The sequence below is a fragment of the Barbus barbus genome (assembly GCF_936440315.1).
Source record: "Barbus barbus genome assembly, chromosome: 9".
In the NCBI taxonomy this organism is placed as follows: Eukaryota; Metazoa; Chordata; class Actinopteri; order Cypriniformes; family Cyprinidae; genus Barbus; species Barbus barbus.
In genome coordinates, this window is record NC_136737.1 from 685,001 (window position 1) to 705,500 (window position 20,500).

The window sequence follows — 20,500 nt, forward strand, 5'->3', positions numbered from 1 at the left end:
AAATTTACAAAGAAAAAAAATTAAATTTATAACAAAACAAGCATTGCTTTTAGTAGAATCAGACTCATAATGCCCAAACATAATTCCTTTGAAGGTAATGGATACATTTTGCTGGATATTCTCATTAATAAATGAACCAATATGTTTCCAGAGTTGTACAGTATAATGACAAGTCCAGAATAAATGAAAAACTGTTTCAGAATGAAATTCACAAAATGAACATTTAGTATCAATGTTAGCCTTATACTTCTCCATAAAATGTTTAACAGGATAAAATTTATTAATTAATTTGAAAGAAACTTCTTTTACTTTATTAGTGAGGAAGTATTTCTGTTGTAGAGACCATATTTTTTTTCCAATTCAAATTTCTAAATAAACTATTCCAGTAAGAAATTACAGGCGACAAAGTAGTAACATTTTCAATAAAAAGAGATCTAATTTTATAATTTCTATCTTTTTTAGTAGAAAAACATTTTACCTATAGTGGTATCCATTGGATCAGGAGAAGAAGCTTTTTTAATTGCGGAGTGATTGCTATTTTTGAAGAGCATACAGATTCCTGATGTTATTGCTCCCATAACAATGGCGAACTCCTTTGGACTAACTGGTATGTTATATTCTGAAATAAATTCTATATAAGTCATTAATAAACCTCTGCTGTTAAATAACTGACTTACTAAAAGCAAACCATTATTAAACCACTGATTAAAAAACAAAGATCTATTTTTATATCAAATATTTTGATTATTCCAAATAAAAAATGTATGGGGGGTAAAATTGTGTTTATAAATTAACACCCAGGCCAAAAGTACCTGTTGATGGAAATTTGAAAGCTTAACAGGTATTTTTGATATGTTATAATTGCACATCAATAGAAATTTAATACCTCCAACGAATGAAAATGCTTGCTGTGGAAAAATATACCAGATTGAATGTTGATTTTTCAAATACTTATTAAGCCAATTTATTTTAAAGGCATAATTTAAAGAATTGAAATCAATAAAATTTAGGCCACCTTTATTATAGGAATTTAGTATAACAGACTTTTTCATATAATGGCATTTGTTTTTCCAGACAAAGTCTGTTAAAGTTCTATCAATCAGTTTACACGATGGCTTATCTACATGGAGAGATTGGGCTGCATAAGAGAGACGCGATAGCCCCTCAGCTTTAGTGAGCAAAATTCTTCCTTTAAGAGATAAATCTCTTTGAAGCCAGCCATTCAATTTTTTCTTTGTCTTTGCAATGACTGGATTAAAATTTGTAGCACATCTGTTTTTATCCTTTGTTATATTTATGCCAAGGTATGTTACTGTGTTTTTAACAGTTACGCCACAGATTGAGGAAACACAACCATTTTTAATGGGCAATAAGTCGCATTTATCTACATTAAGATTTAGACCAGAAGCTTTGGTAAATGCTTGGAGAATATTTAAAGCTACCGAGACTTGAGAGGAGTCCTTTAAAAACAATGCTGTGTCATCAGCTAGTTGACTGATAATTAATTCTACATTTCCAATTGTAATACCTTTTATGTTACTCCTTTTAACATACAAATTAAGAAATTGCACTGCAATTAAAAACAAATAAGGAGATACAGGGCATCCCTGCCTAACTCCACAGTTTAAAAAAAACCTCGGAGAAGTACCACTGCTTAACTTGATTGAGCTATTTGCATTTTTATATAACATTTTAACAATTTTACAGAAATTAGCACCAAAACCGATTTCTTTAAGGGCTTGAAATAAAAAACCATGCTCTAAAGTATCAAAGGCTTTATAATAGTCCAAAAAAAAGATGTAACCATCATCATTAATTATATCAGAATAATCTAAAATGTCTAATATTAATCTTATATTATTAGATATATGTCTATCCTGCATAAAGCCAGATTGTGTTTCATCAATGATAGAATGTAATATCCCTTTTAATCTTTTGGCTAATATTAAAGCAATTATTTTATAATCATTGTTTAACAACGTTATTGGACGCCAATTATCTAATAAAGTAGTATTTTTATTTGGCTTGGGAATGAAGGTAATCAAACCTTGGCATACAGTAGGAGGAAGAAAAGATTTATTTATAATTTCCATATAAACTCTGAGCAAGAAAGGAGCTATATTTTTACTGAACATATGATAGAACTCTGATGTGAAAATTAAAAAAGAATTTGGGTATTTAGTTAGTAACTTCAAAACATGTTCTTCCACTTGAACAATAAGTTTTTCGTTTTCTTTTTGTTGATTGTATCCATAAATATTAACAATAATACACATTAAATTTGAAATTTCTATTACAAGGCAAATATAACGGCCATTTGGGTCACAATCAGAGCATACAATCTTCCCATTAAACTGATTTTTAAGGATACAAACACCAGCTGAATTACTTGTTCCATGAGCCATCCATAAATCTAACCCCCACTGAGATCTCCAAAAGTTACAATCATCTTTGGTGGAATGACATTCTTGCAAGAAACAAAAGTCAGTTTTAAACTGTTTAAGATACAAAAAAATTGCTTTCCTTTTTGTAAGGTTTCTTAACCCTCTTGTAAAGACGCTTTAATATATTTTAAAGGAGCTGCTCTCTGTTACATCACCAAACCGGAAGCCTGGGAAGTGAAGACTTTAATAAAACTATCTAATATGTAGAAAATTCCATTTTATTGTTCATTTCCGGTTGCCACAACCTCAACATCCGGCGCTGGATGACAGCTCTCCAGTTCTCGTCATTTAATTATTATGTTAAACATTTAACAGTGGCATACCTGTATATGTTAACGATTAAATTCTCCGTTTATTAGATGTTTGTTGGTGTTTTATTGTACACGCATGTTTATGTCAAATCTCTTCCTCTTTCGGTTATTTGGTCTGAAATCGATGAGCATCTCGGTGATCCTGTGAATCAGACTCTGGCTCGATTGTTCTTCCTGGAGGGCGCGTGACCGTCTGTGTGTGTGCGCGCCCGGTATGGTGTTTACTGGGCTGCGCTTTGAAGAGCCGCGCGTTCACATGATCTGAGCGCGTTATGATCGCGCGTCTTTCGTTTATATCGCTTCTTAACGCGTCGGTAACGCGATGTATCGCTCGCTGTTCTCCTTCAGCTCTGCGGAGCGGAACGCGCTGCGCTTCCCCGCGGGAGAGAGCTTCCTCGTGCTCGAGCGCAGCAGCGCGCACTGGTGGCTCGCGACGCGCTGCAGCTCCGGAGAGACGGGATACATCCCCGCCGCTTACATCGAGAAAATACCGGTGAGGTCTCTCACTACACACACACATAGGGCCGCATTGAGACAGCAGGGGCCCCTGGGCTGGCTCTTGAGGGGCCCTTCATCAATGAGAAGCACAGCCTGCATTCACTCAGTGTTTATAATCAACGCTCAAGTTATCAGCCTTTTATTTTGCAGCTATAAATGTCAAACCTATAGGTCTGTGGACATATTTGACACAGATCTCTAGATAAAAACAACTAGCATTAAATCACATGTTAATGTTGGTTAAATGCACTATAAACTAACATTAAAGAACAGAGGAAGGTTAGTTATTGAAGGTAGATGTACACTTTTACAAAGCATTCTGTGCACTTGAGTTACGGCTTCACAAGCACTAAAGCAGTCATTGCATGGCTCCAAACGTGGTTTTCCAGAAGTAGATCAATCTTGACTGATGTGGGAGGTTTTTCTGCAGAGTGTTGGGTTTCTGCTTCTGCTAGAGGCTCAGTACTGCGTCATCACTCATCCTTAGCTATATTTACACATTCATGCTGTGACAGAGATGGAGAAGAGACCATACACACACACACACACACACACACACACAGATCAGAGCTGAACTCAATCACTGTCAGGATTCTCAGTTCACAAGATTAACATTTGATCTGATGCCATCTGTTCATCCGCTGGGTTGTGCATCGTGATGATGATGATGATGGTGATGATGGTGATGGTGATGATGATGGTGATGGTGGTGGTGATGGTGATGGTGATGGTGATGATGGTGATGGTGATGATGGTGATGATGATGGTGATGGTGATGATGGTGGTGGTGATGATGATGATGGTGATGGTGATGATGGTGATGGTGATGATGGTGGTGATGATGATGGTGATGGTGATGATGGTGGTGATGGTGATGGTGGTGGTGATGGTGATGGTGATGGTGATGATGATGATGGTGATGGTGATGATGGTGGTGATGATGATGGTGATGGTGATGGTGGTGGTGGTGATGGTGATGATGGTGATGATGGTGATGATGGTGATGATGGTGATGGTGATGATGGTGGTGATGATGATGGTGATGATGATGATGGTGATGATGGTGATGATGGTGATGATGATGGTGATGATGATGATGGTGATGGTGATGATGGTGATGATGATGATGGTGATGATGGTGGTGATGATGATGATGATGATGATGATGGTGATGATGGTGGTGATGATGGTGGTGATGATGATGATGATGATGATGATAGTGATGTCTCATCAGGCTCCAGAGCAGGACGAGGTTCTGCAGTCTATTGATCGAGCCATTGAAGCCATTCACAACGTGGCCATGACCAACGGAGGCAAATACAACCTGGAGCAGAGAAACATCCTGCAGTGAGTCCAGAGCCACATATTCACAGACTGATCGTTTATTTTATTAGGAAGTCAAATTATATTTCTGCTTTTATATTATATATTATTATTGCATTTGATATTAATATTTCGTCTTGTATTACATTTATATTTCCATATAATATTGAATATATTTTTAAACATTTTAGTATTTCATTTCTTGTAAAATTTCTATTTTAAGTCGAGTCAAGTCAGCTTTATTTATATAGCTCTTTTAACAATACAGATCATGTCAAAGCTGCTTAACAGTATCAGATTGGAGGATAGAGTGTCAGTAATGAATAATAATAACATTAAACACTCAATTATCAGCTAAAGGCATTTCATTATTGAGTTCAGAGATGCCATTGTCTAGATCAGTTTAGTTAAAATCTGTGAAATCAAACTGACGATAATCACTAGATTAAAAAAACTATTTTATGGTGTTACATTTGTATAGTTAATATTACAATATTTGTGTAATATATGCAATATTTATATCTTTACACATTAATACATTTTTATATTGCATTATATTTACAGATTTATATTTTTGTATTATTGTAATATTTTTGTATTACATTAAACGTTATTTTTATGTTTTATTTATTATTACTTGTCTATATTTTATAGAATTACTAAATTTTTATATTATTATTTTTAAATTCGTATATATTTATATATTATATTAATACATTCTTATATCATATTGCATAATATTTACATATTTATGTTTTTATTTTTATCGTATTATTTCCGTTTTAATATGACATTTTTTGTGTGTTTTTAATATTATTATATTGTTAAATTAAGAATAATCAATATTATATAAATATGATATATTACACACTTTTATCTTCTTATATTTTAAAATGTTTGTATTATATAAACTTTTATATTATGTTTTCATATTTTATTACATTTACATGTGTATATTTTTTTTCTGTATATCCGTGACACTCCACAGGAAGTTGATCCACCACAGGAAGGAGACTGTGTCCCGCAGAAGCCCGACTCCATCGGGTCACCAGCAGAAGATCCCATCCTCCTCCAGCGAGGTGTCTCTGAGCCGCGTGCCGCCCAACGGTCTGAGCCGAGCCTACAGCTGCGAGCCGGCGTCCCAGCGCCCCGCCAGCGTTCCTGGACTCTATCAGGTTCCTCCTCAGCCTCGCAGAGCGGTGCCCGAGACTCCGCCGCCTCCGGAGAAACATCGCGAATCACGATGCACCAGTGAGTGCTAAAACCAGCAGCGACCAATACGCTCGCGTTACGCCTGAGTGAACGTGTCTATCTCTCTCTCTCTCTCTACAGATCCGGAAGTGCCACTGAGAGTCTCCTCCACAAGCCCCACCCCTCCCACCGGACCCTCTCTGTCTGTCAGCTCCACCTCCTTAGACTCCAGCTCCTCCCAGTCGGGCGTTTCCTCAGTCAGTCTTCCCAGTGTCAGCAGCACTCCGCCCCCCGTGCCAAAACGAGGCAGGGCTCCGCCCCCTTCTATCCCTGCCCGATCCTCTCAGGAAGAGCCTTCAAGAAAGAGCTCACCAGTTCTGCCCCCTCCTGTGCCTGACCACTCCCCTTCTCCAGACCCTTCGAAGAAGAGGCCGGCACCTCAGCCAATCAGTAAACAGCCTGCCGCCGAACACCAATTGGATGCAGAGTGGACGCTGGCCCCGCCCCCTGCTCCTCTCAGCCCTCCCAGTAGCCCCACCCCGTCTGCAGCCGTTCCCGTGACGATTGGAGCGGAACTGATCGAACTGGTGCGCAAGAACACAGGACTTAGTTACGAGCTGTCGCGGGTTGCCGTGGGCGTGGTGGTGGGTCACCTGCAGAGCGCGTTGCCGAGGGCGACGGCGGACCTGGAGCAGGTGCTGCTATCGCTGGTGGAGAGTAAGGTTAGTAGCTGCTCGTCTAGTCGAGGCGTTCTGTTGTTGGCTCCGCTGCTGAAGCGTTTGTTGGGTTTGTGTCGTTAGGATCTGGGTGCGGCGCTGCCGCTCGGCCAGGTGTGTCACGACGAGCAGCGGCTGCAGGTGATCTTTAACGATCTGGCGCGACACCGCGACGACTCGCAGCAGCGCAGCTGGGCTCTGCACGAAGATCACGCGCTCATCGCATGTTACCTGGAGGAGTTACTGCAGATACTGGTGAGACCAACACGTTCACATGGCAATTCGCAATTCATATTTTACATGGTGGCTAATTCGTACTTTCTGTAAAACATGGTATGTATTTTACGAGGTGGCAAATTCGTAGGAATTCAAACTTTTTGGGAAACATCGTACATATTTTACGAGGTGGCAAATTCATAGGAATTTGTACGAAGGACCATCCCTAAACTTACCCCTCACAGAAAATTAATAAAATCAAGTGTGGCCGCATGAATTCGTACGAATTAGTCACCTCGTAAAATACGCACAAATTGGTTGTGAGATGGCGTTGTTGAGACCTATTCGTATAGCATTACATCTGAATGAATGAATAGCTTTATTGTCATTGCAAGCAGAGCAATGTGTATATAATTATGTGTGTGTTTCTTTCAGACTGACGCGGATCCTGAGGTGTGTAAGAAGATGTGTCGCGTGAACGAGTATGAGGCGGTTCTGTCGCTGGTGTCGTATTATCAGATGGTGAGTCGCTCTGATGACGTCATCGTGTGAGATAATTGAGGCTCGGTTTGCCCTCCGACCCCACAGAGCAGATATCGTTATAGTTATTATTGTAGCAATTTTTATGGTTATCGTTACTGTTATAGTTATATTGTAGTTGTTGTTATGGTTATTGTTGCTGTTGCAGTTATCATTCCGGTTCTGGTTCTAGTTATTGTTTGCAGGGTGAAGGGGTGTTATGCGGGTAATGTAGTGATTGTTTGTAGCATGAGCAGTGTTTTGCGCGTCAGTAACGCGTGCGATCGCTCAGGAGCACCGTGTGTCGCTGCGGCTGCTGCTGCTGAAGGTGTTCGGGGCGATGTGCGGCCTGGACGCGGCGCTGATCTCCACCCTTCTGAACTCCGTCCTGAGCATGGAGCTGGCGAGGGACCTGCAGACGGACACTCAGGGTGAGTCCGGTTCCGGCTCCGGCTCCGGCTCCGGCTCTGTGTGTCTGTGCGCAGCTGACGTGTGTTTTGTGTGCAGAGCATGAGAAGATGTGCTACAGTGCGCTGCTGATGGCCATGATCTTCTGCAGGGGCGAGCAGATCCCGCTGCATCACTACGGTAAGAGACACGTTCGCGTCTTTGGTCGTTTGGACGCTGCTGACCGCAGACTGACCTGTACCTCTCTGTCTCAGAGCATCTCAACAGCACTTTCCTGCGGTTCCTGCTGGACGTGATTGAGGACGGCTTGCCCTCCGACCCCACAGAGCAGCTGCCAGACCTCTTCATCAACCTGCTGCTGGCTTTCAACCTGCACCTGAGCGGTACCCCACACACACACACTGCAGAACCAGCCAGTGTGTCGCTCTCTGTCTTACTTCTGACCTGTGCTTGTGTGTTTGCTGCCCCCTGCAGTACCGGAGAGCAACATGGTGATGCAGGCGCTGATCAAGAGACACAATGTGAAGATTCTCACTGAGAAACTCTTGTTACTGCTTAACAGAGGAGGTGACACACACACACAACACACACGCAAACTCATCTCACCTCACACACACACTCATTTCACAGTAGACCTGCCGCAGTGATGCACTGACATTCTCTCTCTGTGTGTGTGTGTGTGTGTGTGTGTGTGTGTGTGTGTGTGTGTGTGTGTGTGTGTGTAGAGGACCCGGTGTGTGTGTTTGATCACGCTCCTCCTGCGCCGCACTCAGTGCTCAAGTTCTTGCAGGATGTGTTCTCCAGTCGAGACACGTCTGATATTTTCTACCGCACTGACCTGATGGTGATGATCGACATCGCAGTGAGACTGATCTCAGACCTGTCGCCCGGTGATAGAGTGAGACTCGCTCCACACACACATTATAACTATAACCATAACTATAATAACTAATAGAGTAATCACTACTCCAGTAACTGTGAGGATAAGTGCACCTAATATGATAAATGTGTTGCTAGCTGTAATGCTAATGATGAATGCAGCTGGTAAGCTTGTGTTGTGCTGTGTTCATCTGCTCTGGATACTCAGATGCGGATGGAGTATCTGTCTCTCATGCTGGCCATCATGCGCTCCACTGACTATCTGGAGCACCGGCACCGGCTGAGCGACCTGCAGGCGACGCTGCAGAGGATCCTGGGAGAAGAAGAGGATTGTGGGGAGGATCAGGGCTCCAGCAGAGCCATGGACAAACTCATCGTGCAGCAGATCTACCAGGAGTTTCCTCAGATCTCCAGAAGCTGATTCACTCCCTGCTAGTGCTAGTGTTCCAGCGCAGTTCCTCCGCCAGCTTTAATGACCCCCCGCTGTCCTCCAGCACTTCAGTGTTCCTCTGTCTAGCACAGAGTTTGTGCTGCTGTCAGCTTTGTGCTAAACAGTCTATTTTTCCTCTTATGCTTTTGTTCAAGGGAAACGGTAATATATTTTCTTAACGCTGAAACACTAATAAAATGCACCTCAAATATGTGCCTGTGTTATATGTGACAGAGTCATTAAAATACAAAGTGAAGAGTAATTAACCCATTTAACCCCACCGCTCACGATAGAGACCGTAGAGAAGCTTTTCATTTATAAACCTGATTAGTGCAGATCGTCACATGACCAGAGCAGATTACTTCCTGTTTGCACCTTGAGCAGATGATGACTGCATCAAAGCTCCAAAACAAAAGGCCAGTAAAGTGTGTTAACATAAACATATGACACAGATTATCTTTAAGGTGTCTAGTATTAATATATGAATTCACAATTATTAAATTTAGTTGAGTGTGGTCATAGAATGAGTAAACATCTTGATGGTCATAATAGTGACCGCTGGGATAATTGCAGTTAGTGAAAATTGCACTTAAATGTTGCAGTTAAAAGTTCAAATGTTACACATAAGTTACAATATTGATGTTGTAACACTGGTAGCCCTAATATAAAAATGTGATTATGTTATAATAAAGTAACAATTTTGAAATGCGTTGGTTGTATTATTATAATTTTTTGTCTTTTATATCAGTATTCCTATCAGTGTTCTATAAGGGTTTTTATGCATAATAGTAACCCTAGAGTGTGATAACAGAGTTTCAAATAACTGGGTTAAGATATATATCGATTTTTATGACTGCAGAAATATGTTAATTCAGTATTGTGACCGAACATAAAACACAAGGGTTACTAATGACACATCATCTGGATATTTTCATGTCAGGGAAAAAAGGGGTTTAACGGGTTAATAAGAGAATAATGCTTTAGGCCCCGCCCATCTCCTGCGTCACGTGCTCTGCGGGTGCGCCGGTGAAATAGTTCCGGGTGTGTTTGTGGGTGAAAGGTCGCACAGAGGAGAGACAGAAAGCATCTGAGTGTTTCTGCCAGAGATCTGTAAGACTGGACCGAGCTGACCATGTCGAAGCAGCAGCAGATCAGTCCAGTGAAGAACTTCTTCGCCGGAGGATTCGGAGGAGTGTGTTTAGTGTTCGCCGGACACCCGCTGGACACCATCAAAGTAACTCACACACACTCTTATTACTCTCACTATACTCTATCAGATCAGAACCTGCTTCATATACACTCATATTACTCTCAGTATACTCTATCAGATCATAACCTGCTTCATATACTCTCTTATTACTCTCAGTATACTCTATCAGATCATAACCTGCTTCATATTCACTGTTATTACTCTCACTATACTCTATCAGATCAGAACCTGCTTCATATACACTCTTATTACTCTCAGTATACTCTATCAGATCAGAACCTGCTTCATATTCACTGTTATTACTCTCACTATACTCTATCAGATCAGAACCTGCTTCATATACACTCTTATTACTCTCAGTATACTCTATCAGATCAGAACCTGCTTCATATTCACTGTTATTACTCTCACTATACTCTATCAGATCATAACCTGCTTCATATTCACTCTTATTACTCTCAGTATACTCTATCAGATCATAACCTGCTTCATATTCACTGTTATTACTCTCACTATACTCTATCAGATCATAACCTGCTTCATATTCACTGTTATTACTCTCACTATACTCTATCAGATCATAACCTGCTTCATATTCACTCTTATTACTCTCAATATACTCTATCAGATCATAACCTGCTTCATATTCACTGTTATTACTCTCACTATACTCTATCAGATCATAACCTGCTTCATATTCACTGTTATTACTCTCACTATACTCTATAAGATCATAACCTGCTTCATATTCACTCTTATTACTCTCAGTATACTCTATCAGATCATAACCTGCTTCATATTCACTGTTATTACTCTCACTATACTCTATCAGATCAGAACCTGCTTCATATTCACTCTTATTACTCTCAGTATACTCTATCAGATCAGAACCTGCTTCATATATACACTCTTATTACTCTCACTATACTCTATCAGATCATAACCTGCTTCATATTCACTCTTATTACTCTCACTATACTCTATCAGATCATAACCTGCTTCATATTCACTCTTATTACTCTCAGTATACTCTATCAGATCATAACCTGCTTCATATTCACTGTTATTACTCTCACTATACTCTATCAGATCATAACCTGCTTCATATTCACTGTTATTACTCTCACTATACTCTATCAGATCATAACCTGCTTCATATTCACTGTTATTACTCTCACTATACTCTATCAGATCAGAACCTGCTTCATATTCACTCTTATTACTCTCAGTATACTCTATCAGATCAGAACCTGCTTCATATATACACTCTTATTACTCTCACTATACTCTATCAGATCAGAACCTGCTTCATATACACTCTTATTGCTCTCAGTATACTCTATCAGATCAGAACCTGCTTCATATACTCTCTTATTACTCTCACTATACTCTATCAGATCAGAACCTGCTTCATATACACTCTTATTGCTCTCAGTATACTCTATCAGATCAGAACCTGCTTCATATACTCTCTTATTACTCTCACTATACTCTATCAGATCATAACCTGCTTCATATACTCTCTTATTACTCTCAGTATACTCTATCAGATCATAACCTGCTTCATATTCACTGTTATTACTCTCACTATACTCTATCAGATCAGAACCTGCTTCATATACACTCTTATTACTCTCACTATACTCTATCAGATCAGAACCTGCTTCATATACACTCTTATTACTCTCACTATACTCTATCAGATCAGAACCTGCTTCATATACACTCTTATTACTCTCACTATACTCTATCAGATCAGAACCTGCTTCATATACTCTCTTATTACTCTCACTATACTCTATCAGATCAGAACCTGCTTCATATACTCTCTTATTACTCTCACTGTACTCTATCAGATCATAACCTGCTTCATATTCACTGTTATTACTCTCACTATACTCTATCAGATCATAACCTGCTTCACATACTCTCTTATTACTCTCACTATACTCTATCAGATCATAACCTGCTTCATATTCACTGTTATTACTCTCACTATACTCTATCAGATCAGAACCTGCTTCATATACTCTCTTATTACTCTCACTATACTCTATCAGATCAGAACCTGCTTCATATACTCTCTTATTACTCTCACTGTACTCTATCAGATCATAACCTGCTTCATATTCACTGTTATTACTCTCACTATACTCTATCAGATCAGAACCTGCTTCATATACACTCTTATTACTCTCAGTATACTCTATCAGATCATAACCTGCTTCATATTCACTCTTATTACTCTCAGTATACTCTATCAGATCATAACCTGCTTCATATTCACTGTTATTACTCTCACTATACTCTATCAGATCATAACCTGCTTCATATTCACTGTTATTACTCTCACTATACTCTATCAGATCATAACCTGCTTCATATTCACTCTTATTACTCTCAGTATACTCTATCAGATCATAACCTGCTTCATATTCACTGTTATTACTCTCACTATACTCTATCAGATCATAACCTGCTTCATATTCACTGTTATTACTCTCACTATACTCTATCAGATCATAACCTGCTTCATATTCACTCTTATTACTCTCAGTATACTCTATCAGATCATAACCTGCTTCATATTCACTGTTATTACTCTCACTATACTCTATCAGATCAGAACCTGCTTCATATTCACTCTTATTACTCTCAGTATACTCTATCAGATCAGAACCTGCTTCATATATACACTCTTATTACTCTCACTATACTCTATCAGATCATAACCTGCTTCATATTCACTCTTATTACTCTCACTATACTCTATCAGATCATAACCTGCTTCATATTCACTCTTATTACTCTCACTATACTCTATCAGATCATAACCTGCTTCATATTCACTCTTATTACTCTCACTATACTCTATCAGATCATAACCTGCTTCATATTCACTCTTATTACTCTCACTATACTCTATCAGATCAGAACCTGCTTCATATTCACTCTTATTACTCTCAGTATACTCTATCAGATCAGAACCTGCTTCATATATACACTCTTATTACTCTCACTATACTCTATCAGATCACAACCTGCTTCATATTCACTCTTATTACTCTCACTATACTCTATCAGATCATAACCTGCTTCATATTCACTGTTATTACTCTCACTATACTCTATCAGATCATAACCTGCTTCATATTCACTGTTATTACTCTCACTATACTCTATCAGATCATAACCTGCTTCATATTCACTGTTATTACTCTCACTATACTCTATCAGATCAGAACCTGCTTCATATTCACTCTTATTGCTCTCAGTATACTCTATCAGATCAGAACCTGCTTCATATACACTCTTATTGCTCTCAGTATACTCTATCAGATCAGAACCTGCTTCATATACTCTCTTATTACTCTCACTATACTCTATCAGATCAGAACCTGCTTCATATACACTCTTATTGCTCTCAGTATACTCTATCAGATCAGAACCTGCTTCATATACTCTCTTATTACTCTCACTATACTCTATCAGATCATAACCTGCTTCATATTCACTGTTATTACTCTCACTATACTCTATCAGATCATAACCTGCTTCACATACTCTCTTATTACTCTCACTATACTCTATCAGATCATAACCTGCTTCATATTCACTGTTATTACTCTCACTATACTCTATCAGATCATAACCTGCTTCATATACACTCTTATTACTCTCACTATACTCTATCAGATCAGAACCTGCTTCATATACTCTCTTATTACTCTCACTATACTCTATCAGATCATAACCTGCTCCATATACACTCTTATTACTCTCACTATACTCTTAACAGATCAGAACCTGCTTCATATACACTCTTATTACTCTCACTATACTCTAACAGATCAGAACCTGCTTCATATACACTCTTATTACTCTCACTATACTCTAACAGATCAGAACCTGCTTCATATACTCTCTTATTACTCTCACTATACTCTATCAGATCAGAACCTGCTTCATATTCACTTCACTTTTGGTGTGAAAAGGCTTTACATTTGTAAAAGAAGAACTTTTTATATTAAAAACAAACAAGCAAGCCCTGCCCAGATTTACAAAGTAACTCAAATGTAAACGCATTACTTTCCATAAAAAGTAATTAAGTAACGTAACTAGTTACTTTTTTTTAGGGAGTAACGCAATATTGTAACGCATTCCTTGTGAAAGGAGCTCTCTCCAACACTGTCGTCATGTGACGTCTGCGCAGGTGCGACTGCAGACGCAGCCCATGCCCGGTCCTGGAGAGTCTGCGCTGTACCGCGGGACGTTCGACTGCTTCAGGAAGTCGCTGGCCAAAGAGGTGTGAGCGACTCGGAGCTGTATGTGTGCTGAGCGCAGACGGCCGGACTGACCCATGTGTGTGTGTGTGTGTGTGGCAGGGGGTCCGGGGGCTGTATAAGGGCATGTTGGCACCCATCATCGGAGTCACGCCCATGTTCGCCGTCTGCTTCTTCGGCTTCGGACTCGGCAAAAAACTGCAGCAGAAAACACCGGACGACGTCCTGACGTGAGCCGCTGGAGACGTTCAGATGTGTTGAGTGTGTCACGTGAGTGTGTTTCCTCACCATTTGTGTGTGTGTGTGTGTGTGTGTGTGTCAGGTATCCGCAGCTGTTTGCCGCCGGGATGCTGTCAGGTGTCTTCACTACAGCCATCATGGCTCCAGGAGAGAGGATCAAATGTCTGCTGCAGGTGAGACTCACCACTCGTGTGAGTGTGTGTGTGTGTGTGTGCGCGTGTGTGTGTGTGTGTAAAACGTGTGTGTGTAACGTGAGTGTGTGTGTGTGTGTGTGTGTATAAAACGTGTGTGTGTGTGTGTAACGTGAGTGTGTGTGTGTGTGCGCGTGTGTGTGTGTGTGTAAAATGTGTGTGTGTAACGTGAGTGTGTGTGTAACGTGAGTGTGTGTGTAACGTGAGTGTGTGTGTGTGTGTGTGTGTGTGTGTGTGTGTGTGTGTGTGTAACGTGAGTGTGTGTGTGTGTGTAACGTGTGTGTGTGTGTGTGTGTGTGTGTGTGTGTGTGTGTGTGTAACGTGAGTGTGTGTGTGTGTGTGTGTGTAACGTGAGTGTAACGTGCGTATGTGTGTGTTCAGATCCAAGCAGCGTCGGGGCAGGTGAAGTACGCGGGGCCGATGGACTGCGTCAAGCAGCTGTACCGAGAGAACGGCATCCGCGGCATCTATAAAGGAACGGCTCTGACGCTCATGAGAGGTACACACACACACACACACACACACACACCTGCAGAGCGAGACGCTTTCACAGCCACCACAGTAACACTCAGACAGAGTTGCACACAGCTACAGACTGCTCACAGGACACAACAAATGACACAATCCTGATACACACACTGAAACGACCCTGGAGCACAAAACCAGTCAGAAGGGTCAGTTTTTCAAAATTGAGATGTATACATCATCTGAAAGCTGAATAAATAATCTTTCCATTGATGTATGGTTTGTTATGATCGGACAATATTTGTCTGAGATACAACTATTAGAAAATCTGGAATCTGAGGGAGCAAAAAAATCTAAATATTGAGAAAATCTCCTTTAAAGTTGTTCAAATGAAGTTCTTAGCAATGCATATTACTAATCAAAAATGAAGTTTTGATATATTTACTGTAGGAAATTTACAAAATATCTTCATGGAACATGATCTTAATATCCTAATGATTTTTGTCATAAAAGAGAAATGTATAATTTTGATCCATACAATGTATTGTTGGCTATTGCTACAGATATACCTGTGTTACTGATGACTGCTTTTGTGCTCCAGGGACACATGTGATAAGATAAATAGAGGAAAAACGTAATTGATAATCATCACCATAACTCACCGGCTGATTGATTACATGTTGTACACATTTTCTGAAATTTTATGTTGAAAACATGTAAATGACGCATTCTTAGGCTCATATGAGCGCGTGAATATTCAGATGATTGACAGCTGTCACTCTGTGTGTCAGACGTGCCGGCCAGTGGGATGTACTTCATGACGTACGAGTGGATAAAGAACGCGCTCACGCCAGAGGGCAGGAGGTCAGCCGGTCACATGACCACCCTGCTGCATAATCACACATACAGACATGCCCTACATTGATTGTGTGTCTGTGTGTCTGTGTCTGTGTGTGTGTGTCTGTGTCTGTGTGTGTGTGTGTGTCTCCAGCCCGTCGGAGCTCAGTGTTCCCAGTGTTCTGTTTGCTGGTGGGATGGCGGGGATCTTTAACTGGGCCGTGGCGATTCCTCCAGACGTGCTGAAGTCTCGCTTCCAGACAGGTGTGTGTGAGAAGCAGTGTTGGGGAGCAGATCTGGGCGTCTGCAGCCAGTCTGAGTGTGTGTGTGTGTGTGTGTCCGCAGCTCCAGAGGGCAAATATCCCAGCGGCTTCCGGGATGTCCTGAGAGAGCTGATCCGGGAGGAGGGCATCGGCTCGCTCTATAAAGGCTTTACCGCTGTGATGCTGCGAGCGTTTCCAGCGAACGCGGTACGACACGCTCTCATGAACACACACGGGTCAGAGCGGGTCACGCTTCACGGAAACTATGGCATTTAGTGCCCAACTGCAGTCACTGTTGAATTATTACTCATCGTTTTAAAATGAGCTTTTCTCTTTTATTGTGGCGATACTACAGTAGTCACCATGAATTAACTTAAAATACTACGATATAACGCAGTTTAACTGCAGAAATCATGGTGCATTGTCATGAACCTTACAATACAGAAAATCCCCATGGTCTCAAAAATAAGCTTTATTTTCTTTATGCTAATGTTTTTTCTTTTGGTTTTTGGGGTGAAATATACAGAAGGCCATCTCCACCACATAAGACACAAATATAATGCTTTGATAAATCATGATTATGAAATAAAGTGTCAAAATTGTGACATACTAAATCATAATTATGGGATAAAGGTTGAAATTATTACAAAAAATCTAAGTTGCCCTTTTTGCCATAATTATGATTTAGTATGTCATAATTTTAACGTTTTTCTCATTGACTTTATGTCAGTTATGGCATTTTAATCTCATGATTTTGACTTATCTTATAATTGACTTAGTATGACATCATTTTGACCTTTTATCTCATAATTATGTCTGTTATAATTTAAAATTTGATCTCATAATTGATTTTATCATAATTGTAACTTAAATCTCATTATTTTGACATTTCACCTCATAATTGACTGTTTATGTCATAATTATGACATTTTTAATCATGATTTTGACCTTTGATCTCATTATTATGACTTAGTTTGTGATAATTGTTTTATCTGATAGCGAAGACATGTTCTGATTTGCGAAAGCATGATTTTTGTCCCGGTGCGTCAGAGATGTTTGTGTATAGAAGCTGAATACAGTCAGGACGGCCCAAGGCGCATCCGCCTGCCCCAGTTACAGCGGGTCAATAGCGCTGACCGCTCTCTCTCTCTCTTCAGGCCTGTTTCCTGGGCTTTGAGCTGGCCATGAAGTTTCTGAACTGGCTCGCTCCAGATCTGTGACCCCGAGGAACCGGACCGGAGGTGAACGTGAGCACGATTGCGCTGCGAGACGCTGTATGGATCGATACGGACATGTCTCGCTGCTTTATGATTTATTCCAGAGGATTTTAATCTGTAGTCAGTGCCTTATAACAGACTGTGAACCGATTTCTGCCTTCAGGGAAGCTGAATGTTTATCATGTAAATCAAACGTCTAACAGCTAGCAAAGCTGTGTCTGTACATTAGCATTCGTCCGTTTACAGCATCATCTGCCTTCGGCCCTCACGACAGCAACTCAGTACACAGTCAAGGCCTGTTTTAATTGTTTTGTTCGTTATGTTTAATTAACAGTTATTATCATGTACATAAATAAATGTATATTGATCATTTTGTATGATCTGTGAGTATTGATTTGTCTCATATGTGTCCCTGCAGCACAGAAGCAGTCATGAGTAGCACAGGTATATCTGTAGCAATAGACAACAATACATTGTATGGATCAAAATTATACATTTCTCTTTTATGACAAAAATCATTAGGATATTAAGATCATGTTCCATCAAGATATTTAGTAAATTTCCTACCGTAAATATATCAAAACTTCATTTTTGATTAGTAATATGCATTGCTAAGAACTTCATTTGAACAACTTTAAAGGAGATTTTCTCAATATTTAGATTTTTTTGCTCCCTCAGATTCCAGATTTTCTAATAGTTGCATCTCAGACAAATATTGTCCGATCATAACAAACCATACATCAATGGAGAGATTAATTATTTAAACGGGCTCAATTATGACTGGTTTTGTCACATAAAGTCGTTGAGATTTTCCCGCCACTTTCCTCGCCTGAATTTACCTCAGATTAACTGAGGCTTTGCCGCTCTCATGTAGAAATAAAACCCCATCTTTTGAGAAGAATATGTTGATTAAATGTACAGAAAAGTAAAGGCAGTGCATCGCCGCCCTGCAGTCGTGATGTTTTTGAGGACAGTCGATAGATATTTTCCGCTGTGACGGGTCGATGGCGCTGCCCGCGGGGGAAGCAGGTCTGAAGGCTGCGGCGAGCTGCTTGATCAGTGTGTCCGGTGCTCGGTGTTCGTGATGAGCGCGTCGGTTCCGGCGGGTCTGACCGAGCTCCTGAAGGGCTACACGCTGGAGGTGCTGCGGCGGAGGCCCGCGGACCTGCTGGAGTTCGCCGTGCTGTACTTCACCCGCCTGCGGGAACAGCGCAGCTCCAGCCGTCGGTCTCCGGTGACCCGCGGAGAGGCCTTCGACCGGAGCTCCAGCGGCGACGGAGAGGAGGAGGAGGAGGAGGAGGAAGATGACTTTCCAGATGATTTTACATTCAAAGGTGGGCGCAGAACTTCCTGTGTGTTTTAAAAACTTTATTTTTATACATTAACTGCAAATTACAAACAATGAACTAAACATTCCTTGACAGCAGCAGTGACTTAAAAAAAGAGAAAATAAATAAGAAAACACATCAGGGAATAAATCAAGTTTCCTAACTAATCAGTTTGTTTTCAATGCGTCCAGACACGTGTCCAGCTTTATATACAAATGTCCAGCATATATTCCATTTCTATAAATAGACTCAAGTGTTTCTATCTACTGGGACATTTTGAACTTGGTGTTTTATCGTCTAAAGTTACTCTGAAACTACTTTTATTTAACTCTTTCCCCGACAGCGTTTTTGATGATTTCACTAATATGGCCCCAGAATATTTTATTGTATGAATATCTGAACATGCAATACATCAAAATAAAGAACAGACCCTCTGCTTTCATAACAAAAAGCATTGTTTTTTATCAACACTTGGTTTCATAAAAAAAAAAAAAAAACATTTGAGCAAAAAGCGGAGAAAGCCTAATTTTTATCCAATACTCCATCTGGATGATATTCAGTAATATTATCAGAGCAAAGCTGCAGTAGATGTCTTCCATCAGTATCTCAAAGCTTCACAGGCCTTTAACACTTTCTGGATCCACACCTCACTCTGAAACATTACACAGTTTTCATTTATATGCTGCTAGTGTTGACGATCACATTATTTTTCATATGCATAAGTCAAGTCAGCTTTATTTATATAGCTCTTTTAACAATACAGATTGTGTCAAAGCACTTAACAGTATCAGATTAGAGGATAGAGTGTCAGTAATGTATAATAATAAGATTAAACACTCAATTTTCAGTTTCTCATATGCTTATATTAGATCGCTGGTTTCTGTGTCTTCCTGGTCTGTGTTTTTGATCGAGTGATTCTAGACTCATTCAGGAGATGTGTGATAGCGTATAACAGAACATTCTGTGTTTGGCCTGGAAACAGTTAATACTGGAAACATCCATGACTTATGAAGGCACATTTGTGTTCATCTGCGATTATACATCATATTGATAAACAGATTCAGCTGACATTACATACTGTGATCATTACAAATACATGAATAGAAATATTGAATTAAACTCTGAGTAAACTGAAGATTTATTATTATTTATTATTTAGCTCCTGTTTACATTTTCATTTGTCAATAATTTTATGACCATCAATATGACACTTATCTATCAATCTATCTATCTATCCACCGACCCATCCGCCCATCCATCCATCCATCCACCCGCCCATTCATCCATCCATCCATCCACCGACCCATCCATCCATCCACCGACCCACCTGCCCATCCATCCATCCACCGACCCACCCGCCCATCCATCCATCCACCCATCCATCCATCCGCCCATCCATCCATCCACCCGCCCATCCATCCATCCATCCATCCACCCGCCCATCCATCCATCCATCCACCTGCCCACCCGCCCATCCATCCATCCACCTGCCCATCCATCCATCCACCTGCCCACCCACCCATCCATCCAT

The 20,500-nt window shown here is 40.3% G+C and overlaps 3 protein-coding genes across 4 annotated transcripts in view; all 3 read left to right on the plus strand.

Annotated features, from left to right (window-relative positions):
- Positions 1 to 2,932: 2,932 nt before the first annotated feature.
- Positions 2,933 to 9,645, plus strand: LOC306874728 (NCK-interacting protein with SH3 domain-like). Its single transcript, XM_079424946.1, has 12 exons — positions 2,933 to 3,248; positions 4,488 to 4,600; positions 5,565 to 5,827; positions 5,909 to 6,489; positions 6,568 to 6,738; positions 7,135 to 7,221; positions 7,511 to 7,649; positions 7,726 to 7,806; positions 7,881 to 8,009; positions 8,101 to 8,193; positions 8,352 to 8,524; positions 8,714 to 9,645. The coding sequence occupies exons 1-12, from the start codon at positions 3,078 to 3,080 to the stop codon at positions 8,924 to 8,926; spliced, it is 2,214 nt and encodes a 737-aa protein (XP_079281072.1). The 5' UTR covers positions 2,933 to 3,077; the 3' UTR covers positions 8,927 to 9,645.
- A 296-nt stretch (positions 9,646 to 9,941) lies between these two features.
- Positions 9,942 to 18,016, plus strand: LOC306874834 (mitochondrial carnitine/acylcarnitine carrier protein-like). Of its 2 annotated transcripts, none has more exons than XM_079425112.1 (9): positions 9,942 to 10,169; positions 14,359 to 14,451; positions 14,531 to 14,658; positions 14,751 to 14,841; positions 15,241 to 15,358; positions 16,116 to 16,188; positions 16,316 to 16,425; positions 16,507 to 16,631; positions 17,582 to 18,016. In XM_079425112.1, the coding sequence occupies exons 1-9, from the start codon at positions 10,068 to 10,070 to the stop codon at positions 17,642 to 17,644; spliced, it is 903 nt and encodes a 300-aa protein (XP_079281238.1). In that variant the 5' UTR covers positions 9,942 to 10,067; the 3' UTR covers positions 17,645 to 18,016. The 2 variants fall into 2 exon arrangements, 1 of the variants encoding a protein (XP_079281238.1); XR_013784668.1 differs by having other exon boundaries at positions 9,945 to 10,169; positions 16,507 to 17,014; positions 17,113 to 18,016.
- Positions 18,017 to 18,463: 447 nt separating this feature from the next.
- The window catches only part of LOC306874449 (cAMP-dependent protein kinase type II-alpha regulatory subunit-like), a 28,847-nt gene continuing 26,810 nt past the window's right edge, over positions 18,464 to 20,500 (plus strand). The window contains exon 1 of the mRNA XM_079424499.1: positions 18,464 to 18,975. Coding sequence (XP_079280625.1) covers positions 18,726 to 18,975 — 250 coding nt within the window. The 5' untranslated portion in view covers positions 18,464 to 18,725. The remainder of the gene's footprint in view (positions 18,976 to 20,500) is intronic.